This window comes from Corythoichthys intestinalis, chromosome 6, assembly GCF_030265065.1.
Source record: "Corythoichthys intestinalis isolate RoL2023-P3 chromosome 6, ASM3026506v1, whole genome shotgun sequence".
Classification (NCBI taxonomy): Eukaryota; Metazoa; Chordata; class Actinopteri; order Syngnathiformes; family Syngnathidae; genus Corythoichthys; species Corythoichthys intestinalis.
Genome location: NC_080400.1, coordinates 4,557,477 through 4,584,084, shown reverse-complemented (window position 1 = coordinate 4,584,084; position 26,608 = coordinate 4,557,477). Strand labels below are relative to the sequence as shown.

At 39.4% G+C, this 26,608-nt stretch overlaps 1 protein-coding gene across 1 annotated transcript in view; it reads left to right on the top strand.

The window, feature by feature from the left end:
- Positions 1–11,275, top strand: part of LOC130917258 (cell adhesion molecule 2-like) — a 266,201-nt gene extending 254,926 nt beyond the window's left edge. The window contains exons 10-11 of the mRNA XM_057838478.1: positions 5,912–6,034; positions 10,247–11,275. Coding sequence (XP_057694461.1) covers positions 5,912–6,034; positions 10,247–10,365 — 242 coding nt within the window. The 3' untranslated portion in view covers positions 10,366–11,275. The remainder of the gene's footprint in view (positions 1–5,911; positions 6,035–10,246) is intronic.
- Positions 11,276–26,608: the final 15,333 nt, after the last annotated feature.

Below are 26,608 nucleotides of genomic sequence, written 5' to 3'. Positions count from 1 at the left end.
AGTGACCCAGAAATGCCCCAAAACAACAGAAATGCTAAATGGTGTTATACTTATATAGCGCAGTAAGTGACCCAGAAGTGACCCAAAGTCAACAAGAAGTGACCCAAAATCATTGATAAGTGACCCAAGTATGCCCCAAAATCAACAGGAATTGAAACCTCAACCATGAGAGACAGAATGTGGGGGGAAAAAAAACAGAAAATCACATTGTTTGATTTTTAAAGAATTTATTTGCAAATCATGGTGGAAAATAAGTATTTTGTCAATACCAAAAGTTCATCTCAATACTTTGTTATGTACCCTTTGTTGGCAATAACGTTTTCTGTAACCCTTCACAAGCTTTTCACACACTGTTGCTGGTATTTTGGCCCATTCCTTCATGCATATCTCCTCTAGAGCAGTGATGTTTTGGGGCTGTCGTTGGGCAACACGGACTGTCAACTCCCTCCGCAGATTTTCTATGGGGTTGAGATCTGGAGACTGGCTAGGCCACTACAGGACCTTGAAATGCTTCTTACGAAGCCACTCCTTTGTTGCCCTGGCTGTGTGTTTGGGATCATTGTCATGCTGAAAGACCCAGCCACGTCTCATCTTCAATGCCCTTGCTGATGGAAGATTTTCACTCAAAATCTCTCCATACGTGGCCCTATTTATTCTTTCCTTTACACAGATCAGTCGTCCTGGTCCCTTTGCAGAAAAACAGCCCCAAAGCATGGTGTTTCCACCCCCATGCTTCACAGTGGGTATGGTGTTCTTCGGATGCAATTCAGTATTCTTTCTCCTCCAAACACGAGACCCTGTGTTTCTACCAAAAAGTTCTATTTTGGTGTCATCTGATCATAACACATTCTCCCAGTCCTCTTCTGGATCATCCAAGTGCTCTCTAGCGAACCGCAGATGGGCCTGGACGTGTACTGGCTCCAGCAGGGGGACACGTCCGGCCGTGCAGGATTTGAGTCCTTAGCGGTGCACTGTGTTACTGATAGTAGCCTTTGTGGCTGTGGTCCCAGCTCTCTGTAGGTCATTCACTAGGTCCCCCCGTGTGTTTATGGGATTTTTGCTCACCGTTCTTGTTATCATTGTGACGCCACGGGGTGAGATCTTGCACGGAGCCCCAGATCGAGGAAGATTCCATGGTCTTGTATGTCTTCCATTTTCTAATAATTGCTCCCACAGTTGATTTCTTTACACCGAGCATTTTACCTATTGCAGATTTGATTTTCCCATCCTAGCACGCCTTCCCCGCAGTTTTTTTTAGCGGCGTCGGGCAATCACGTTCCGTGTCCGCCGGCAACGTGCGCCGGGCCGACATGACACGGAGCGGCCGCCTCATGATGGATGAGCTAACAAAGCTGGCCCCGAGCTGGAAAATTGCCTTATTTGTGAGCCGCTTTCATCAAGTACAAGCCTGACCGAGAGTACGGTAGTTGTAAAAGATAGCTAATATCGTATTGGCCCGAATATAAGACGGTGTTTTTTGCATTGAAATAAGATTGAAAAAGAGGGGGCTGTCTTATATTCGCGTTCTAGACATTATACCCATTCACGACGCTAGATGGCGCCAGATATCATTGAAGCGATGTTCTGTCATGACAGATCTCAGCTACTCTCAAGTTTAACCAGTTTGTGTGAGCACTTAAAACATGCCAGTCAGAAGGTAATTCCTCTCCTAGCCTTGTGTTTTTATGGCTTCTTTAAACATGGCATTCTACCCGACTCTATGATGGCAGTACAACTTGCGCCTATTATAAAAGATAAGACTGGGAAAATTAATTATAGACCAATTGCTCTGGCCAGTGTGCTGTCTAAAGTGCTGGAGACAATCATACTGAACAGAATCGCTACATTTATTTCCACAATTGACAATCAGTTTGGATTCAAAAGAAAACATGGAACAGATATTTGCGTTGAAGGAATTACTACTGAAGTATCAAGGCCTGAACTCAACAATGTTTTTATGCTTTATTGATCCATCAAAAGCTTTTGATCGGATCAATCATAGCAAACTCTTTCCTATGTTGACACAAAGGGGGGTGCCCAAATATGTCATCCGTATTCTAGCTTTTTGGTATGCAAATCAGCTTGTTCACATTAAGTGGGGTAGCACGGTTTCTTCTTCCTTCAGAGTTGGTAACGGTGTGAGACAGGGAGGAATACTCTCACCATATCTGTTCAATGTATACATGGACGAATTTTCCAACCGTCTCAATAGATGTAATACTGGCTGTGTTGTAGGAAGCACATTAACCATCTTACAGTGCCTTGCAAAAGTATTCGGCCCCCTTGAACCTTGCAGCCTTTCGCCACATTTCAGGCTTCAAACATAAAGATATAAAATTTTAATTTTTTGTCAAGAATCAACAACAAGTGGGACACAATCGTGAAGTGGAACAACATTTATTGGATTATTTCAACTTTTTTAACAAATAAAAAACTGAAAAGTGGGGCGTGCAATATTATTCGGCCCCCTTGCGTTAATACTTTGTAGCGCCACCTTTTGCTCCAATTACAGCTGCAAGTCGCTTGGGGTATGTTTCTATCAGTTTTGCACATCGAGAGACTGACATTCTTGCCCATTCTTCCTTGCAAAACAGCTCGAGCTCAGTGAGGTTGGATGGAGAGTGTTTGTGAACAACAGTCTTCAGCTCTTTCCACAGATTCTCCATTGGATTCAGGTCTGGACTTTGACTTGGCCATTCTAACACCTGGATACGTTTATCCATTGTAGATTTGGCTTTATGTTTTGGATCATTGTCCTGTTGGAAGATAAATCTCCGTCCCAGTCTCAGGTCTTGTGCAGATACCAACAGGTTTTCTTCCAGAATGTTCCTGTATTTGGCTGCATCCATCTTCCCGTCAATTTTCACCATCTTCCCTGTCCCTGCTGGAGAAAAGTAGGCCCAAACCATGATGCTGCCACCACCATGTTTGACAGTGGGGATGGTGTGTTCAGGGTGATGAGCTGTGTTGCTTTTACGCCAAACATATCGTTTTGCATTGTGGCCGAAAAGTTTCAATTTTGGTTTCATCTGACCAGAGTACCTTCTTCCACATGTTTGGTGTGTCTCCCAGGTGGCTTGTGGCAAACTTTAAACGAGACTTTTTATGGATATCTTTGAGAAATGGCTTTCTTCTTGCCACTCTTCCATAAAGGCCAGATTTGTGCAGTGTATGACTGATGACTGTCCTATGGACAGACTCTCTCACCTCAGCTGTAGATCTCTGCAGTTCATCCGGAGTGATCATGGGCCTCTTGGCTGCATCTCTGATCAGTTTTCTCCTTGTTTGAGAAGAAAGTTTGGAAGGACGGCCGGGTCTTGGTAGATTTGCAGTGGTCTGATGCTCCTTCCATTTCAATATGATGGCTTGCACAGTGCTTCTTGAGATGTTTAAAGCTTGGGAAATCTTTTTGTATCCATATCCGGCTTTAAACTTCTCCACAACAGTATCTCGGACCTGCCTGGTGTGTTCCTCGGTTTTCATAATGCTCTCTGCACTTTAAACAGAACCCTGAGACTATCACAGAGTAGGTGCATTTATACGGAGACTTGATTACACACAGGTGGATTCTATTTATCATCATCGGTCATTTAGGACAACATTGGATCATTCAGAGATCCTCACTGAACTTCTGGAGTGAGTTTGCTGCACTGAAAGTAAAGGGGCCGAATAATATTGCACGCCCCACTTGTCAGTTTTTTATTTGTTAAAAAAGTTGAAATTATCCAATAAATGTTGTTCCACTTCACGATTGTGTCCCACTTGTTGTTGATTCTTGACAAAAAAAATTAAATTTCATATCTTTAGGTTTGAAGCCTGAAATGTGGCGAAAGGTTGCAAGATTCAATGGGGCCGAATACTTTTGCAAGGCACTGTATATACGCGGATGATGTGGTGGTGCTCTCTCCATATAGTGCTGGCTTACAGGAGTTACTCTCATTATGTTCTCAGTTTGGTGACCAATTTGACATCAAATACAATGCAGAGAAAAGTAACTTTATGATTTTAAGATCTAAAGAAGATAGGGGGGCTGTATTCCCTCGCTTCTTTCTGGGCAAAAAAGCTCTAAATGACTGCAATGAGGCTAAATATCGCGGACATTTTATAACTGATGATTTTTCAGACGACAGGGACATTCACCGTCAATGCAGTAAACTTTATGCACAGGGAAATATGCTTAAGAGAATATTCTTTATGTGTTCCATCCACGTGAAAATATCACTATTCTGGGCATATTGCACACCATTATACACTGCTCACCTGTGGACCAGGTACTTAGCGAAGTCCATACAGAGGCTAAATGTAGCTTATAACGATGCCTTGAGGTGCCTAGATGGTGCAGCGCCAGCAAATTATTTGTCAATTCTGGGTTACCCACCTTTAAAGCGCTACTAAGAAATCTGATGTATAAGTTCATGTGTCAATTAAATGAGTCCGAAAATAGTATTTTAATGAAAATAACGGATCCTAAAAATAGTTATAGATGTAAGGTCAAGCATGTGGCGCCATTGGAGTAAAAGCCTGTTTGTTGTGCAGAGATAGTTTGTGCCTTTTTCATGTTTTTGCTTTTTCAGTTTCTGTTTCTGTGTTTTCTTATGTCATTTTTCTGTTGATTTGTGTGATATGGACACCCCGTGTGACTCCTGAATAAAGATCATATATACAGTGCCTTGCAAAAGTATTCGGCCCCCTTGAATCTTGCAACCTTTCGCCACATTTCAGGCTTCAAACATATATGAAATTTAATTTTTTTTGTCAAGAATCAACAACAAGTGGGACACAATCGTGAAGTGGAACAACATTTATTGGATAATTTAAACTTTTTTAACAAATAAAAAACTGAAAAGTGGGGCGTGCAATATTATTCGGCCCCTTTACTTTCAGTGCAGCAAACTCACTCCAGTTCAGTGAGGATCTCTTAATGATCCAATGTTGTCCTAAATGACCGATGATGATAAATAGAATCCACCTGTGTGTAATCAAGTCTCCGTATAAATGCACCTGCTCTGTGATAGTCTCAGGGTTCTGTTTAAAGTCCAGAGAGCATTATGAAAACCAAGGAACACACCAGGCAGGTCCGAGATACTGTTGTGGAGAAGTTTAAAGCCGGATTTGGATACAAAAAGATTTCCCAAGCTTTAAACATCTCAAGGAGCACTGTGCAAGCCATCATATTGAAATGGAAGGAGCATCAGACCACTGCAAATCTACCAAGACCCGGCCGTCCTTCCAAACTTTCTTCTCAAACAAGGAGAAAACTGATCAGAGATGCAGCCAAGAGGCCCATGATCACTCCGGATGAACTGCAGAGATCTACAGCTGAGGTGGGAGAGTCTGTCCATAGGACAGTCATCAGTCATACACTGCACAAATCTGGCCTTTATGGAAGAGTGGCAAGAAGAAAGCCATTTCTCAAAGATATCCATAAAAAGTCTCGTTTAAAGTTTGCCACAAGCCACCTGGGAGACACACCAAACATGTGGAAGAAGGTACTCTGGTCAGATGAAACCAAAATTGAAACTTTTCGGCCACAATGCAAAACGATATGTTGAAGCCTGAAATGTGGCGAAAGGTTCAAGGGGGCCAAATACTTTTGCAAGGCACTGTATTTGCCCCACTGTATATAGGAAAGTCAATTATATGCAATGACACTTTTTGGCCACCGGGGGAGCCCCCCCCCCCTTAAAATCCGCTTATGATTAATACAGGTTGAAAGTCATAGATTTACAAGATTAAAGTCGTAGTATTAGTACGAGAGAAATGTCAGTAATCCAAGATTAAGGTGGTTGTATTAGAGTTTAAAGTCGTAGTGTGAGTACGAGTTTCGTATTATGTCACATGACATGTTTTTCCCATTTAGCGCAGTGCTACCCACTACCCTTTTTTTTTTTTTTTTTTTTTTGTCTTCCAGACCCAAACGCCGTGGGACAGCACGGACCGGACCACGCTGTTATCGGCGGCGTGGTTGCCGTGGTGGTCTTCATCACCTTGTGTTTGATCATTCTTCTAGGACGTTACTTGGCCAGACATAAAGGTAAGTTGTTTTTTTTTTTCCCCTAACTTTTGACATTATGTAAAACCATTTAGTGTTCCAAGATACCTTGAAATATGAAATGAATTTGTCCCAGATTGGCTTTTGTAGGATTTTTTTGTATAATAATGAATGCTATTTAAATTTTTTCCAAGCACTACTAAAACAGCGCATTCAATTTTATCATCAGGGTAAAACCAGTTTAAAATACGAGCCAAATACATTTGAATCATTCAATATAACTTCCCCTGGTAAGACGTTCCGCAGCGTGCGGCGCAGGACCACCAGGTTCATAAATCGTTTTGTCCCCGTGGCCATTACATGGCGTTAAACTGCAAATCCCACACATAACTTGTCTAACCTAGCTTGCACATGTCTGCACTTCTGTACAGCATTCAGACAGTTTACATGATTAAAATATTGTCTCGTTGTCAAGCTCCTCCCCTTTTGCACATGACACAGTAATGCAATTCCCCAATTTTTTAATTCACATTTTTATTATTGTTTTCATATTTTTATTTTAGGGCTGTGAAACGATTACAATTTTTAATCAAATTAATCACAGCTTAACTATATCATTGTTCGTAATCAATTGCAATTCAAACCATCTCTAAAATATGCCTTATTTTTCTGTAAATTATTGTTGGAATGGAAAGATAAGACACAAGACGGATATATACATTCAATATACTGTACATAAGTACTGTATTTGTTTATTATAACAATAAATCAACAAGGTAGCATTATCATGACACAACATGACCACAACATTCTTTCTGTTAAAGGGATCCACGGATAGAAAGACGTGTAGTTCTTAAAAAATAAATGTTAGTACACGTTATAATTAGGGCTGTCAAAATTATCGCGTTAACGGGCGTTAATTAATTTTTAAAATTAATCACGTTAAAATATTTGACGCAATTAACGCAGATGTCCCGCTCAGACAGATTTAAATGACAGTACACTGAAACGCTCACTTGTTGTTATGGAGTTTTGCCGCCCTCTGCTGGCGCTTGGGTGAATGACCATCTCGCATATTGCCTCAAACAGATTACAATGAGGCCGTTTATGGACATTAAGAGTTAGGAGAATGCCACCGGCCGCTTGGGGGCAGCGCCGTTCCATACTCATGTTATTTCTTCTAAACATGGGAGAATTAGTAGTTGTGAGACGTTTATGCTGTATTCACAATGGAATGCAAATTGCTATTTGTGCGCCACACATATTTCGGTAAGTTGTCTCTTGTTGTATTTTGGGTAAGATATGTACAGATACTGTAAGTATCATTTAGTGAAAGCACAACAAAAATAATATTCCTATCTCTCCCCCATAAAAATAATGTTCACAAAAAGAAAAGCACTTCAGTCTATAGTAATGAGGCCCTATTCTGACACACAGTTAAACAACAATGCAAAATGAACTCTGCATTCCATATCAAAATAGCTATGCAAAATACATGTAAAACTTAGACTTTGGTCACTCTATTTTTATTATTGTTATTTTTATTCTTCTTATTATTATTATGTTAGCTCTACTTTTGATTGAAAATTTTACAAATTTTATTAAAACGAAAACATGAAGAGGGGTTTTAATATAAAATTACTATAACTTGTAACTATAACATTTATCGTATAAGAACTACAAGTCTTTCTATCCGTGGATCACTTTAACAGAAAGAATGTTAATGCCATTTGTGGATTTATTGTTACAATAAACAAATACAGTACTTATGTACCGTATATTGTATGTATATATCCGTCGTGTGTCTTATCTTTTCATTCCAACAATAATTTACAGAAAAATATGGCATATTTTAGAGATGGTTTGAGTTGCGATTAATTACGATTAATTCATTTTTGAGCTGCAATTAACTCGATTAAAAATGTTAATCATTTGACAGCCCTAGTTATAATAAATTTATATTAAAACTAAGGGTGTAACGGTACATGTATTTGTATTGAACCGTTTCGGTATGTGATGCTCTGTTCGGAACGGAGGCGTACCGAACGTGTTTCTGACATAATGTAACCCTTACTTTTTGAGGCTGTGAGTCGATCGGATTACAGTTTTTTTGTGTAGATTATATTTACTCCGTCTTCTCTACTATAATGAGGACCAACACGGAAGGACAGTAAGAAACGTCAACGGCGCGACAATGTGGCCGCCGCGCAAACGCAGTGAAACGCGGGCGTTAAAGTCAATCAGCCAATGCACACCAGCCGCAGTGCAGCCGCGTGTTAGACGCGAAAAGAACGGCAGAGTTTATTATTTGACGCGAGACGCGACCCTCCTGCATCAATACTACAACCGGTAGCTAGGATCAGGCAGAGTGGAAGTCACTCGTGTAAAAATACGGTGGATCTGGGCGATTTTCAAACTAATATGCAATCGTAACCCACTTTTTGAGTCCATCAGATCTCTTGAGTGGTAGATCGGGGCACAATTGACTTGTCTTTGATGATTTACTGCTGTCTTTTCTGCTATAATAATCACCAACATGGCCCCGTGTTCAATACAAAACCCTCCTACCACAACAAAACAAGTAGGAACTAATATTCACATAGGAACTAAAGTTATACAACATAAAATATACAATATAAATGAATACTACATCACATCTGTCGTGTCTTGAGCCTGACGTGTAGTGTCTCGAGCTCAACGTGTGGTGTTGTATCTTGAGCTTGACGTGTCGTGTCGTGTCTTGAGCTTGTCGTTTCGTGTTGTGTTTTGAGCTTATCGTGTCTTGGGCTTGACGTGTCGTGAGCTTGACGTGTCATTTTGTGTCGTGTCGTGTCTTGGGCTTGACGTGTCATGTCTTGAGCTTGATGTGTCGTGTCTTGAGCCTGATGTGTCGTGTCTTAAGCTTGACATGTCATGTACTGTCGTGTCTTGAGCTTGACGTGTAGTGTTCGAACTCGACGTGTCGTGTCGTGTCTTGAGCTTGATGTGTCGTGTCTTGAGCCTGATGTGTCGTCATGTTTCTTGTGGTGTCTTGAGCTTGTCGTGTCATGTCGGGTCTTGAGCTTGACATGTCATGTCATGTCTTGAGCTTGACGTGTCTTGTCGTGTCGTGTCTTGTCTTGGGCTTGTCATGTCATGTCTTGAGCTTGACGTGTCGTGTCGTGTCTTGAGCTCAACATGTCGTGTCGTGTCTTGAGTTTGACATGTTGTGTCGTGTCATGAGCTTGACGTGTCGTGTCTTAAGCTTGACATGTCATGTACTGTCGTGTCTTGAGCTTGGCGTGTAGTGTCTCGAACTCGACGTGTCGTGTCGTGTCTTGAGCTGGACGTGTCGTGTTGTGTCGACTTTGACGTGTCGTGTTTTGAGCTTGTCGTGTCTAGTCTTGGGCTTGACGTATCGTGAGCTTGACATGTCATTTCGTGTCGTGTCTTGGGCTTGATGTGTCGTGTCTTGAGCCTGATGTGTCGTCATGTGTCTTGTGGTGTCTTGAGCTTGTCGTGTCATGTCGTGTCTTGAGCTTGACATGTGTCGTCTTGAGCTTGACATGTCATGTCATGTCTTGAACTTGGCGTCTCGTGTCTTGAGCTTGGCGTGTCGTGTACTGAGCTTGACGTGTCGTGTCTTGAGCTTGATGTGTCGTGTCTTGAGCTTCATGAGTCGTGTCGCATCTTGAGCTTGACATGTCATGTCTTGTCGTGTCTTGGGCTTGACATGTCATGTCTTGAGCTTGGCGTGTCGTTTGGTGTCTTGAGCTTGATGTGTCATCATGTGTCATGTAGTGTCTTGAGCTTGACGTGTCGTGTCTTGTCTTGAGCATGTTGTCTTGTGTCTCATCGTGTCGTGTGTCTCGTGTCTTGTCTCGTCTTTGTCTTGTGTTAACTGTACTGTAAATACCTGTAGTGAGGTACCTAATGCCAATTTTTGAAAAATATATATGTATTGTTTTGTTTTTGTTTTTTTTGTAATTACTGTATGTTCATGTAGTTATGTGCATTTCTAATGTATTGTAATATAAATCCCGGCATCAAGGAGTTAAACAAGGTCATATTAGTGCAATATCAATTCTAGTATCTATATGGGTGCGACACTAGAAAATCAACTTTTTAATATTTTTTTCAATTTAAAATTTATATTTTTCCATTAAAAATGTTCCATATTATTATTTTGTGCCCAACACTGCTCTTGAGTACCACGATTTCCGATACGTGGGTGCAAGACTCAAAAATCTAGTATTTGTTTGTTTTTGTGGGCAGGCACGTATCTCACGCACGAGGCCAAAGGGTCCGAGGACGCCCCCGACGCCGACACGGCCATCATCAACGCGGAAGGCAACCACGTACACGCCGAGGAGAAGAAGGAATACTTCATTTAAGCTTTGCTTTGCTACTTTGGGACGAACAAACATGCAATTTCAAGCTGCCTCAGTGTCTTTTTTTGTTTTTGTTTGTTTTTCTCGGACTATCATTCACTGACTATTTTTAGTTCCAGCGGAAGGTGCCTCCATCTTTGTTTTTCTGCACACGTTCAAGTACAACCCGAGCGGAATTTATTTTCCGCGATCCCCACACCGAAAAGGCAAAATGTAGAAGCACAATTCTCTCGGGTAGATCATTCGGTATTTTTCTTGTTTGCCCGTTTTTCCGAAGCACAAATTCGCGAGGGCTCAAGCGAGGAAACCCCACGCCATCTGGTTCTCGTCTCAGGATTCAAACCGGGAAAATGTCGGCTCAAGCCCCCCGCCAGTCCGTCCAATGTGAAGGTGAAGGAAGCGAGGTGTCCCCCTGTTGGTCGGGGGGGGGGGGACTATGCTCGACGTGTGCATATTGCTATAAATACGTTGCTATTATGTGGTTGGTGAAGAATATTGTGGATTCCTTGGCACTTTTGTATGTAAGCGTTTCCATTGAAAAGCATGAGCGTAAATATTAGTGGGTTGAAATCAAATAAATTCAAATTGAAGGAATAAATAATACATAAATAAATTCAAATTGAAGGAATAAGTAATACATATATAAAATACTAGAAAGGAGAAAAAAAATGATTTAATTGCTCCTTTATTTTTTTTCCCCTTGAATTTTTAAAATCTTTTATTTCAGAAAATGTTTTCTATTTTTTAAATGTTTTTATTTTTTTTTTTTATTTGTGACATAAATATTTCGATAAAAATATTTGAGTTTTATGGTGTATTAGGATTATTTTAATGCGCTGTTTAATTATCTATATTTTGCTGCTATTTATTTTTTTGTATTTTCTCATTTTAAGCTGTATATTTTAATGTAATGACAAATATTTCGACAAAAAATATATTTGATTTTTAAAAAAATGTAATATTATTTTAAGTCGTATTATATTACGCTTATTATTAAATTATTTTTATCAACTGTTTTTTTAATGTATTTTTTTTTCCATTTAAGTTGTATTTTTCAATTGAATGATATAAATGTGTTGATAGAAAATAGTTTTATTTTTATTTTATATATTATATTTTTTAATCAACTTTTTAATTTTCTATATTTTCTGTTTTTTATTTTCCCCATTTTAAGTTGTATTTTTCAATTTAATGATATAAATGGTACATTAAAAATATACAGTATAATAAATTTTATTTCAAAGCATATATATATACATATATATATATATATATATATATATATATATATACAGTGCCTTGCAAAAGTATTCGGCCCCCTTGAACCTTGCAACCATTCGCCACATTTCAGGCTTCAAACAAAGATATAAAATTTTAATTTTTTGTCAAGAATCAACAACAAGTGGGACACAATCGTGAAGTGGAACAACATTTATTGGATAATTTCAACTTTTTTAACAAATAAAAAACTGAAAAGTGGGGCGTGCAATATTATTCGGCCCCCTTGCGTTAATACTTTGTAGCGCCACCTTTTGCTCCAATTACAGCTGCAAGTCGCTTGGGGTATGTTTCTATCAGTTTTGCACATCGAGAGACTGACATTCTTGCCCATTCTTCCTTGCAAAACAGCTCGAGCTCAGTGAGGTTGGATGGAGAGTGTTTGTGAACAGCAGTCTTCAGCTCTTTCCACAGATTCTCCATTGGATTCAGGTCTGGACTTTGACTTGGCCATTCTAACACCTGGATACGTTTATCCATTGTAGATTTGGCTTTATGTTTTGGATCATTGCCCTGTTGGAAGATAAATCTCCGTCCCAGTCTCAGGTCTTGTGCAGATACCAACAGGTTTTCTTCCAGAATGTTCCTGTATTTGGCTGCATCCATCTTCCCGTCAATTTTAACCATCTTCCCTGTCCCTGCTGAAGAAAAGCAGGCCCAAACCATGATGCTGCCACCACCATGTTTGACAGTGGGGATGGTGTGTTCAGGGTGATGAGCTGTGTTGCTTTTACGCCAAACATATCGTATTGCATTGTGGCCAAAAAGTTCAATTTTGGTTTCATCTGACCAGAGCACCTTCTTCCACATGTTTGGTGTGTCTCCCAGGTGGCTTGTGGCAATCTTTAAACGAGACTTTTTATGGATATCTTTGAGAAATGGCTTTCTTCTTGCCACTCTTCCATAAAGGCCAGATTTGTGCAGTGTACGACTGATTGTTGTCCTATGGACAGACTCTCCCACCTCAGCTGTAGATCTCTGCAGTTCATCCGGAGTGATCATGGGCCTCTTGGCTGCATCTCTGATCAGTTTTCTCCTTGTTTGAAAAGAAAGTTTGGAAGGACGGCCGGGTCTTGGTAGATTTGCGGTGGTCTGATGTTCCTTCCATTTCAATATGATGGCTTGCACAGTGCTCCTTGAGATGTTTAAAGCTTGGGAAATCCAAATCCGGCTTTAAACTTCTCCACAACAGTATCTCGGACCTGCCTGGTGTGTTCCTTGGTTTTCATAATGCTCTCTGCACTTTAACAGAACCCTGAGACTATCACAGAGCAGGTGCATTTATACGGAGACTTGATTACACACAGGTGGATTCTATTTATCATCATCGGTCATTTGGGACAACATTGGATCATTCAGAGATCCTCACTGAACTTCTAGAGTGAGTTTGCTGCACTGAAAGTAAAGGGGCCGAATAATATTGCACGCCCCACTTTTCAGTTTTGTATTTGTTAAAAAAGTTTAAATTATCCAATAAATGTTGTTCCACTTCACGATTGTGTCCCACTTGTTGTTGATTCTTGACAAAAAATTAAATTTCATATCTTTATGTTTGAAGCCTGAAATGTGGCGAAAGGTTGCAAGATTCAAGGGGGCCGAATACTTTTGCAAGGCACTGTATATATATATATATATATATATTTTTTTTTTAAATCAGCTTAATTTATTCATTATTCTTTATATTATTTATTTATTTAAATTGTTTTTGAGATAAATTGTCTATACTCTTTTTTTAGTTTCCCATTTTAAATTGCATTTTATAATTTGGGGGGGGGGGAATTCTGTAGTTTACTTTTTTTTTTTTTTAATCAAAATATGTTAAATGTATATCTTTTTTTAAAAAAAAAATTCAATTTTAATTTCCATTGTTTGTTTTTTTAGATTATGATTTTTTAAGTATTTCAATTTTTTAAAAGTCATTTTTATTTTTCTTATATTTATGTTATTTATTTTTATATATTCATTTAATAAATGACCCCCCATCCCCCCCACTCCCAAGTACCAATGCTTTTTTTTTTGGATATTTGTTAAATGTGTATTCCGGCATTAAGGAGTTAATATATAATTATTATTTTTTGTGGATTAACGAAAAAAAAAAAAAGCACTTTGTAACTAACTGAAACGTATTTTACCATATTTTATGACAATAGGCTGAATGAACTCACAGCGATACGTTTCCAAACCAAACGGTTTAGACGTCTACCGCCGTCCATGGCACAGAAAATGTTTAATTTTCTGCCAATATTTGCTGTTTGGCAATACATGCTTTTCAATGGAGAGCGACGGTCTTAATTGAATGTGTTTTTGTGGGCCAGAAATGTAAATACTGTGTACGTATTGAATTTTAGTCAAGAAAAAAAAATCATAGTTCTACACTGATTTTCATATGTTTCAAAAGATGTTTTCCTTCAATGAAGACGTATGAGGGGCCACACACAAAAGAAGGAACAAATATACCAGATTTAAGCTGGGGTCGTCTGTTTTTTGCTTTGTTGTTGTTTTTTTGAATTGGGAAATACATTTTTATTTCAGGTCAAATCATTGGAAATTAGTGCTGTTATTAACGAGTTAACGAAGAAAGTGGTCTGGAAATGCCGCAAAATCAGCAGAATGGTGCAAAAATGAACACAATGTGACCTGGAATGACCCATTTTCCTGAAAATGAGCAGGAAGTGACCCGGGAATGCCCCATAATAAGCAGAAAAGGATTTAAAATAAACAGGATGGTCCAAAATGAACAGGAAGTGACCTGGAATAACCACAAATCAACAGGAAATGATCCTAAATGTCCAGGAAGTGACACAAAATCAACAGGGAGCGACCTGTAACTGCCCTAAACACAAAAAGAAAGTGACCCAGAATAAACAGGAAGTGACTAATGGACCCAAAAAATCCCAAAATCAACAGGAGTGATGCAAAATGTACAGGAGGTGACCCAAAATAGCCCCAAAATCAACAGGAAATGACGCTAAATGTACAGAAAGTGACCCAGAATGAACAGGAAGTGACTAATGGACCTGAAGTGACCCAAGAAGTGAGAAATACAAGAAGTGATCTGGAATGACCGAAAATCAACAGGAAATGATCCAGAATCAACAGGAATTGACTAATGGACAGGAAGTAACGCCAAAAAAATGCCCCAAAATCAACAGGGAATGACGCAAAAAGTACACAAAGTGACCCAAAATCAACAGGAAGTCACTAATGGACAAAACGTGACCCCAAAAGGCCACAAAATCAACAGGAAATTATGCAAAATGTACAGGAAGTGACCCAGAAACAACAGGAAGGGATCAATGCATGGAAAGTTACCAAAAAATTCCCCCAAATCAACTGGAAATGGTGCAAAATGCATACGAAGTGACCCAAAAATGCCCCAAAATGAACAGGAAATGATGCAAAAGGTACAGGAAGTGATCCGGAATCAACAGGAAGTGACTAGCGGACAGGAAGTGGCTCAAAAATGCCCCGAAAATTACCAGGAAGTGATCAAATATGTATAGGAGGTTGCCCAAAAATGCCCCAAAATCAACAGGAAATGATGCAAAAGGTACAGGAAGTGATCCGGAATCAACAGGAAGTGACTAGCGGACAGGAAGTGGCTCAAAAATGCTCCGAAAATTACCAGGAAGTGATCAAATATGTATAGGAGGTTGCCCAAAAATGCCCCAAAATCAACAGGAAATGATGCAAAATGTACAAAAAGTGACCCAATATCAACAGGAAGTGACTAGCGGACTGGAAGTGGCTCAAAAATGCCCCGAAAATTACCAGGAAGTCATACAGGAGGTTGCCCAAAAATGCTCCAAAATAAACAGAAATGATTCAAAATGTACAGAAAGTGACCCAGAATCAACAGGAAGTGACTAGTGGACAGGAAGTGGCATAGAAATGCTCCAAAATCAACCAGAAATGATAAAAAATGTACAGGAAGTGACCCAAAAATGCCCCATAAATTATCAGGAACTGATCAAATATATACAGGAGGTTGCCCAAAAATGCCCCAAAATCAACAGGAAATGATGCAAAGTGTACAGGAAGTGACCCAAAATCAACAGGAAGTGACTAGCGGACAGGAAGTGGCCCAAAAATGCCGCAAAAATTACCGGGAATTACCACGCATACCCTTTGCCCCACAGTCAACAGGAAATGATGCAAAATGTACAGGAAGTGACCCAAAATCAACAGGAAGTGACCCAAAAATGCTCCATAAATCACCAGGAGGTGATCAAATATATACAGGAGGCTGTCCAAAAATGCCCCCAAATCAACAGGAAATGATGTAAAATGTACAGGAAGTGACCCAGAATCAACAGGAAATGATGTCAAATGTACAGGAAGTGACCCAAGAAAGCCCCAAAATCAAGAGGAAGTGATGCAAAATGTACAGGAAGTGACCCAAAATCAACAGGAAGTGACTAGCGGACAGGAAGTGGTCCAAAAATGCCCCGAAAATTACCAGGAAGTGATATAATATATACAGGAGGTTGCCCAAAAATGCCCCAAAATCAACAGGAAATGATACAAAATATACAGGAAGTGACCCAGAATCAACAGGAAGTGACTAGCGGACAGGAAGTGGCATAGAAATGCTCCAAAATCAACAGGAAAGGATAAAAAATGTACAGGCAGTGACCCAAAAATGCTCCATAAATTACCAGGAGGTGATCAAATATATACAGGAGGCTGTCCAAAAATGCCCCAAAATCAACAGGAAATGATGTAAAATGTACAGGAAGTGACCCAGAATTAACAGGAAATGATGTCAAATGTACAGGAAGTGACCCAAAATCAACAAAGTAATTAATGAACAGGAAGTGACCCAGAAATGCTCCAAAATCAACAGGAAAATATTCAAAATGTACAGGAAGTGAGCCAAGAAAGCCCCAAAATCAACAGGAAATGATGTAAAATGTACAGGAAGTGACACAGAATCAACAGGAAGTGCCTAATGGACACGAAGTGACCCAAAAATGCCCTAAAACCAGCAGAAAATGATGCAAATTGAACAGGAAGTGACCTAGAATCCCTCAAAATCAACAGAAAGTCATCCCTTGGAGCCTCAAAACATACAGAAAGTGGTCCGAAATATAAAGTATGTCTTGAAAAATTTACAAGGAAGTAACCCCGAATGTATTAATCTAGCAGTCTATAGTTCACATGAAGACACCCCCATAAAAGCTTCCCCCCGCCAAAATTTTCTTCCTTTTTGTGTGCTCTTTTTACTCTTCAAAAAGGGCGAAAAAGATCGCCGACATATTATAATAATAGCCTAATTGCTGTATAATACAGATATTCTAGCTGTTAATACCGACGTGGTCGTCTTGCATCATCCATCTTCTTTTTTCGGTTGAGTTTTTTTCTTAAAATGGACAAAAAGGATCACCGTTATGGCCTTTGAGTTTCCTGCGAAAGCGTTGGTGAATCAAACGTCAACAAGAAAAACGCTCACTTCATTCTATCAAGAACTCATTTTGTAAAGAAAATAACAAAAAAGCCACAAAAATAAAAACTTTTCAATTTGCTGTAAGTAATTTGCTTTTTAAAGGGGTGTGGCTAAATGTGTGCAAAGAGTGAGAGATTTTTTTTCTTCTCAGCTTAATATTGAATATTCATTTTTCAACTATGCCACTGTATTTCAAAGAGCGAGCAAAAAAATAAATGAAAAAAAAGTCAAAGGCTGGATTAAAAGATGGATTTAAGCTGAATTTGTTTGGCGTGATTGTTTTTTCCTAATCTTTGTCTTCCATTTAAAAACGGTGCTAATTTGTAATCGGAAGCGATGAAATGCTGCCATCTAGTGGGTGACGCTAGCTTGTTTTTTTTTGTAACTAGCATTTTAAATTTTTATTTTTTTATTTTTTTTAAATAAACATCCCATCCTTGTAGCTTTATGACTATTTTTGTATTAATAATATTACCATTTTGTCATTTATTACTTTTTTTTTTTTGGATTATTTATTCTTATTTTAAGATATTTGGTGGGTATTTATGGTTTGTAATCTTTAGTTTCAAAGTTTAAAATGCACAGGATGGTCCAAAGTGGACTTGAAGTGACCTGGAATGCCCCAAAATGGAGAAGGAAATGACCCGTAAGGCCTAAAAATCAACAGGAAGTGACGCAGAAATTCCCCAAAATAAGCAGGAAGGGATTTAAAATGAGCAAAATGACCCAAAATGAGCAGGAAGTGACCTGGAATGCCCTGAAATGAACAGGAAGAGTCCCAGATATGCCCCAAAAAGAACAGGAAATGACCCATAATGCCTAGAAATCAACAGGAAGTGACCAGGGAATGCCCTGAAATCAACAGGAAGTGATTCAAAATTCAAACGATGGCCCAAAATGAACAGGTTGTGTCCCAAAAGTAACAGGAAGTGACACAGTAAAGCCTAAAAATCAACACGAAGTGACCAGGAAATGCCCTAAAATCAACAGGAAGTGCTTCTAAATGAACAGGATGTGAAACAAAATGAATAGGAAGTGCCCCAGAAATGCCCCAAAATGAATAGGAAATGACCCGTAATGCCTAGAAATCAACAGGGAGTGATTCAGAATTAAAACAATGGCCCAAAATGAACAGGAAGTGACCCAGAAAACCCCCAAATCAAAAGGAAGTGACTCAAAATGAACAGGATGTGTCCCAAAATGAACATGAAGTAATCAACTGAAGCCAAATGGTAAATGATGTTATACTTATATAGCGCTTTAATCAACAGGAAGTGAATGAAATGAAAAATGAAAACGATGGCCCAAAATGAACACGATGTGTCCGAAAATGAAGTGACCCATGGATGCCCAAAACGAACAAGAAATGGCCCATAATGCCTAAAAATCAACAGGAAGTGACAAGGGAATGCCCTAAAATAATAGGAAGTGATTCGAAAATAACAGGATGAGCAAAAATGAACATGATGTGTCCCAAAATGAACAGGAAGTGACCCAGTAAAGCCCAAAAAATCAACAGTAAGTTACCAGGGAATTCCCTGAAATCAACAGGAAGTGATTTAAAATTCAAACGATGGCTCAAAATAAACATGATGTGTCCCAACATGAACAGGAAGTGACACAGTAAAGCCAAAAAATCAACAGGAAGTGACCAACGAATGTCCTAAAATCAACAGGAAGTGCTTCAAAATTAACAGGATGGTCCGAAATGAACAGAATGTGAAACAAAATGAACAGTAAGTTCCCCAGTAAAGCCTAAAAATTAACAGGAAGTGACCAAGGAATGCCCTTAAATCAACAGGAAGTGATTCAAAATTAAAACAATGGCCCAAAATGAACACGATGTGTCACAAATTGAACAGGAAGTGCACCAGAAATGCCCCAAAAAGAACAGAAAATGACCCATAATGCCTAAAAATCAACAGGAAATGACCCCGGAATGTCCAAAAATCACCAGGAAGGGATTTAAACTGAACCGGATGGCCAAAAATGAACAGGTAGTGTCCTGGAATGTCCCAAAATGAACAGGAAATGCCCGTAAAGCCTAAAATTCAACAGAAAGTGACCCGGGAGTGTCTGAAAAAAAGTAAGAAAGAACTTAAAATTAACTGTATGGTCTAAAATGAAAAGGAAGTGACCTGGGATGCCCTAAAATGAATAAAAAATAACCAATAATGCCTAAAAATCAACAGGAATTGACCTAGAATGCCCCAAAATGAATAGGAAATTACACATAATGCCTACAGGTCAACAGGAAGTGACCCCGGAATGTCCAAAAATCACCAGGAAGGGATTTAAACTGAACCGGATGGCCAAAAATGAACAGGTAGTGTCCTGGAATGCCCCAAAATGAACAGGAAATGCCCGTAAAGCCTAAAATTCAACAGAAAGTGACCCGGGAGTGTCCGAAAAAAAGTAAGAAAGAACTTAAAATTAACAGTATGGTCTAAAATGAAAAGGAAGTGACGTGGGATGCCCTAAAATGAATAAAAATTAACCAATAATGCCTAAAAATCAACAGGAATTGACCTAGAATGCCCCAAAATGAATAGGAAATTACACATAATGCCTAAAGGTCAACAGGAAGTGACCCCGGAATGTCCAAAAATCACCAGGAAGGGATTTAAACTGAATAGGATGGCCCAAAAATGAACAGGAAGTGACTTGGAATTCCCAGAAATCAACAAGACGTGACCCAAAATGAACAGGAAATGCCCGTAACGCCTAAAATTCAACAGGAAGTGACCCGTGAGTGTCCCAAAAAAAGTAGGAAAGAACTTAAAATTAACAGTATGGTCTAAAATGAATAGGAAGTGACATGAAATGCCCTAAAATCCTCATCATCACCTTCAAAATACTCCATGCCTTGGCCCCTCCCTACCTTTGCGATCTTCTCCATCTAAACAATCCAACCCGTTCACTTCGCCCTACCACTATTCCCCCCCTCTCCGTCCCCCGTGTCCGCCTCTCCACCTTTGGTTCCAGAGCTTTTAGTCATTGCGCCCCCCAGCTCTGGAACTCCCTACCCCCTGATCTCCGCAGCATATCTACTCTATCACTTTTCAAATCTCGACTGAAAACACACCTGTTCACTCTTTCTTACCCACCATAACCCCTAGCTGTCATATTTTTTACCTCTTTTTATTGTGCTTTTAAGTTTTTAATCCTTTTAATACCTTTTTATCGTACTGTAATTCCATGCCTCTTGTGAAGCGTCTTTGTGTATTTGAAAAGCGCTCTAGAAATAAAATGTATTATTAATATTATTATTATTAACATGAATAGAAATTAACCAATAATGCCTAAAAATCAACAGGAATTGACCCGGGAATGTCAAAAAAATCACCAGGAAGGGATTTAAACTGAACAGGATGGTCCAAAAATGAACAGGAAGTGGCCTGGAATGCCCCAAAATGAACAGGAAATGCACGTAACGCCTAAAATTCAACAGGAAGTGATCCGGGTGTGTCCCAAAAAAAGTAGGAAAGAACTTAAAATTAACAGTATGGTCTTAAATGAATAGGAAGTGACCTGAAATGCCCTAAAATGAGTAGGAAATTACACATAATGCCCAAATATCAACAGGAAGTGACCCGGGAATGTCCAAAAATCACCAGGAAGGGATTTAAACTAGGGCTGTCGAACGATTAAAATTTTTAATCGAGTTAACTACAGCTTAAAAATTAATTAATCGTAATTAATCGCAATTAATCGCGATTCAAACCATCTATAAAATATGCCATATTTTTCTGTAAATTATTGTTGGAATGGAAAGATAAGACACAAGATGGATATATACATTCAACATACGGTACATAAGGACTGTATTTGTTTATTATAACAATAAATCAACGAGCTGGCTTTAACAATATGAACATTCTGTTAAAGCGATCCATGGATAGAAAGACTTGTAGTTCTTAAATGAAAAATGTTAGTACAAGTTATAGAAATTTTATATTAACACCCCTCTTAATAAAATTTGTAAAATTTTCAATCCAAAAATAAACTAGTAGCCCGCCATTGTTGATGTTAATAATTACTTAGACAATGCTCATGGGTGCTGAAGCCTATAAAATCAGTCGCACCCAAGCGCCAGCAGAGGGCGGCAAAACTCCATAAACACAACAAGTGAGCGTTTCACTGTACTGTCATTTAAATCTGTCTGAGCGGGGCATCTGCGTTATTTGCGTCAAATATTTTAAGGTGATTAATTCAAAAAATTAATTAACGCCCGTTAACACGATAATTTTGACAGCCCTAATTTAAACTGAACAGGATGGCCCAAAAATGAACATGAAGTGGCCTGGAATGCCCCAAAATTAGCAGGAAATGCACGTAACGCCTAAAATTCAACAGGAAGTGACCCGGGAATGCCCCAAAATAAATAGTAGGGACAAAGTATGGTGTAAAATGAATAGGAAGTGACCCATAATGCCTACTCTTGAGTAGAATCTTGGCAACTCTACCCACCTCTTGTTTGAACTTCAAATACTGCAACTAATAGTACTTCAAATAATGCAATGTGCTTCTTTAAGCCTATTAAGCTAAAACCAACAATAAACCGTTTGAAAAGAAAGATCGGAGTTGTTCTTGCTTTCTAAGACAAAGCTAGGCTAGCATACAACTTGACAGGCGCCGAAACGTGAAGTTTAAGCTACAAAACATCCTTCAAGTGTGCTTTTTTTCCCCCCCTCGTGCTCCTGAACCGCGTGTTGAGCGATGATAAGCTCCCATTGTATTGACTGAAATCTTTTCCTCCAAAACGCATATCCAATTACTAAACCATAATAGCTTCTTAGCGTTATTTTCCGCCCCGCCATTATCATCATTTTCCGGTTTAACGAAGCACTCGGGCCGGCTCTTAAATAAAGCGATAGCGGTTTTTGTTTGTTTGGCGGGGACGCCGATCCGCGGAGGGCAGACGGTCATCGTCCGTAATGCTTCTCAGCCGGAAAGCTAAACATTAGCTCAAGGTCAACGCCGTCGGCTAATGCAGGCCGGCGTACGACGGCGTTCGTTAGCTCTGTCCTAAATGCTAAAAAGCGAAAATAGCCAGGGGAGTTCTGCCGGAAATTGAAAACTTTTGCTTTTAAGTAGCGTTGCACCGATACAAGTATCGTTATCGGTTCACTACTGCACTAAAATGATGTCATCGGTAATAAAAAAAAATTAACGTGTCGATGCTGCGAGGTATGTTCTTTTGAGATATAATTTCCAACTGATTGATGGCCTACCCAAGATGGCCACCAGTTACACATGCCGCTATAATTAAAAGGAGCACTTGTCGCCAAGACGATAATAGACATCCAATCGTGTGGCGTCCACTGAGTTTATTGCTAATAGACATCCAAGCCATTTGAAGACCTTTCATCGCCCCTACCAAGATGGCCGCCTACTAAGATGGCCTCGAGGCGGCCATCTTGGTAGGGGCAATGTTCCTATAAAAGTCAATGCATTGACATTCAAATGTAGTCATAAATAGCTTACAATTTGCTGCTTCAAACGACAAGAACTACCTAACTTAACAAAAATAATAATAATAAATCAGCAGGAAGAACCAAAACGCAACAGGAAGTGACCCAGAAATGCCCCAAAATCAACTGGAAGGGATTTGAAATGAACAGGATGAGCCTAAATGAACAGGAAGTGACTTGGAATGCCCGCAAATCAACAGGAAGTTACCCAAAATCAACAGGAAATGACTTGAATGCCCCAAAAACTAACAGGAAGTTGCCCAAAAGTAAACAGGAAGTGACTTGGAATGCCAAAAAAATGAACATGAGTTGACCAAAAATGAACAGGATGTGACTTGGGATGCCAAAAAAATCCACATGAAGTGACCCAAAATGAACAGGAAGTGACCCATAAATGCACCAAAATCAACGAAAAGGGAGTTACAATGAACAAGTTGGTCCGAAATGAACAGGAAGCAACTTGAATGCCGAAAAACTAACAGGAAGTTACCCAAAAGTGAACAGGAGGTGACTTGGGATGCCAAAAAATTCACATGAAGTGACCCAAAATGAACAGGAAGTGTCCCAGAAATGCCCCCAAAATGAACGGGAGTGGATTTAAAATGAACACGATGGCCCAAAACGAACAGGAAGTGACTTGGAGTACTTGCAAATCAACAGGAAGTGACCCTTAATCACCAGGAAGTGACTTGAACGCCCAAAAACTAACAGGAAGTTACCCAAAAGTAAACAGGAAGTGACTTGGAATGCCAAAAAAATGACCAAGATTTGACCAAAAATGAACAGGACGTGACTTGGGATTCCAAAAAATCCACATGAAGTGACCCAAAATGAACAGAAAGTGACCCATAAATGCACCAAAATCAACGAAAAGGTAGTTAAAATGAACAAGTTGGTCCAAAATGAACAGGAAGCAACTTGAATGCCGAAAAACTAACAGGAAGTTACCCAAAAGTGAACAGGAGGAGACTTGGGATGCCAAAAAATTCACATGAAGTGACCCAAAATGAACAGGAAGTGTCCCAGAAATGCCCCCAAAATCAACGTGAGTGGATTTAAAATGAACACAATGGCCCAAAATGAATAGGAAGTGACTTGGAATGCCTGCAAATCAACAGGAAGTGACTTGAAATGCCTGCAAATGAACAGGAAGTGACCCTAAATCAACAGGAAGTGACTTGAATGCCCAAAAACTAACAGGAAGTTACCCAAAAGTAAACAGGAAGTGACTTGGAATGCCAAAAAATGAACATGATTTGACCAAAAATGAACAGGACGTGACTTGGGATGCCAAAAAATCCACATGAAGTGACCCAAAATGAACAGGAAGTGACCCAGAAATGCACCAAAATCAACAAAAAGGGAGTTAAAATGAACAAGATGGTCCAAAATGAACAGGAAGCGACTTGAATGCCCAAAAACTAACAGGAAGTTACCCAAAAATGAACAGGAAGTGACCTAGAATGCTCTAAAAATCAATTGGAAGTGTCCCAGATATGCCCCAAAATCAACGGGAAGGGATTCAAGATGAACACAATGGCCCAACACGAACAGGAAGTGACTTGGAATGCCAAAAAATGAACATGATTTGACCAAAAACGAACAGGACGGGACATGAATGCCCCCAAACTGACAGAAAGTTACCCAAAAGTGAACAGAACGCCTAAAAATCAATTGGAAGTGTCCCAGATATTCCCCCAAATCATCGGGAAGGTATTTCAAATGAACACGATGGCCCAAAACGAACAGGAAGTGACTTGGGATGCCAAAAAAATCACATGAAGAGACCCAAAATGAACAGGAAGTGTCCCAGAAATGCTCCAAAATCAACAGAAAGGAAGTTACAATGAACAAGATGGTCCAAAATGAACAAGAAGCGACATGAATGCCCAAAAACTAACAGGAAGTTACCCAAAAAATGAACAGGAAGTGATTCAGAATGCCTAAAAATCAATAGGAAGTGTCCCAGAAATGCCCTAAAAATCAACAGGAAGGGATTCAAAATGAACACGATGGCCCAAAACTAACAGGAAATGACTTGGAATGCCAAAAAATGAACATGATTTGACCAAAATTGAACAAAACGTGACTTGAACGCCCCAAAACTGACAGAAAGTTACCCAAAAGTGAACAGGAAGCGACTCGGGATGCCAAAAAATTCACATGAAGTGACCCAAAATGAACAGGAAGTGTCCCAGAAATGCCCCAAAATCAACAGAAAGGAAGTTACAATGAACAAAATGGTACAAAATGAACAAGAAGCGACTTGACTGCCCAAAAACTAACAGGACGTTAACAAAAAAATGAACAGGAAGTGATTCAGAATGCCTAAAAATCGATAGGAAGTGTCCCAGAAATGCCCTAAAAATCAACAGGAAGGTATTTCAAATGAACACGATGGCCCAAAATGAACGGGGTGTGACTTGGGATGCCAAAAAATCCACATGAAGTGACCCAAAATGAACAGGAAGTGACCCAGAAATACACCAAAATCAACAAAAAGGGAGTTACAATGGACAAGTTAGCCCAAAACTAACAGGAAATTACTTGGAATGCCAGTAAAAGGAACATGATTTGACCAAAAATGAACAGCAAGTGATTCAGAATGCCTAAAAATCAATAGGAAGTGTCCCAGAAATGCCCCAAAATCAACGGGAAGGTATTTCAAATGAACACGAATCGAAAGGCACTTGGAATGCCAAAAAATTAACATGATTTGACCCAAAATCAACAGGAAGTGACTTGGGATGCCAAAAAATCCACACGAAGTGACCCAAAATGAACAGAAAGTGTCCCAGAAATGCCCCAAAAACAACAGAAAGGTAGTTACAATGACCAAGATGGTCAAAAATGAACCGGAAGTGACTTAGAATGCTCAAAAGCTAACAGGAAGTTACCCAAAAATGAACAGAAAGTGACTTAGAATGCCCAAAAATGAAAACTATTTGAACAAAAAAGGAACAGGAAGTGATCCAGAATGCCTAAAAATCAAAAGGAAGTATCCCAGAAATGCCCCAAAATCAACAGGAAGGCATTAAAAATGAACACGATGGCCCACAAGCGAACAGGAAGTGACTTAGATTGCCAAAAAATGAACATGATTTGACCAAAAATGAACAGGAAGGGATTCAGAATGCCTAAAAATCAAAAGGAAGTGTCCCACAAATGCCCTAAAATCAACGGAAAGGGATTCAAAATGAACACGATGGCCCAAAAGTGAACAGGAAGTGACTTGGAATGCCAAAAAATTAACATGATTTGACCAAAAATGAACAGGACGCAACTTGAATTCCCAAAAACTGACAGGAAGTTATCCAAAAGTGAACAGGAAGTCACTTAGAATGCCAAAAATGAAAACTATTTGACCAAAAAAGGCACAGGAAGTGATTCAGATTGCCTAAAAACCAATAGGAAGTGTCCCAGAAATGCCCCAAAAATCAACGGGAAGGTATTTCAAATGAATGTGATGGCCTAAAATGAACGGGATGTGACTTCGGATGCCAAAAAATCCACATGAAGTGACCCAAAATGAACAGGAAGTGACCCAGAAATGCACCAAAATCAACAAAAAGGGAGTTACAATGAACAAGTCGGTCCAAAATGAACAGGAAGCGACTTGAATGCCGAAAAACTAATAGGAAGTTACCCAAAAGTGGACAGGAGGTGACTTTGAATGCCAAAAAAATGAACATGAGTTGACCAAAAATGAACAGGATGTGACTTGGGACGTCAAAAAATCCAGATGAAGTGACCAAAAATGAACAGGTGTGTCCCAGAATGCCTCAAAATCAACAGAAAGGAAGTGACAATTAACAAGATGGTCCAAAATGAACAGGAAATGACCTGAATGCCCATAAACTAACATGAAGTCACCAAAAAAATGAACAGGAAGTGATTCAGAATGCCTAAAAATCAATAGGAAGTGTCCCAGAAATGCCCTAAAAATCAACAGGAAGGGATTCAAAATGAAGACGATGGCCCAAAACTAACAGGAAATGACTTGGAATGCCAAAAAAAAAAGAACATTAGTTGACCAAAAATGAACAGG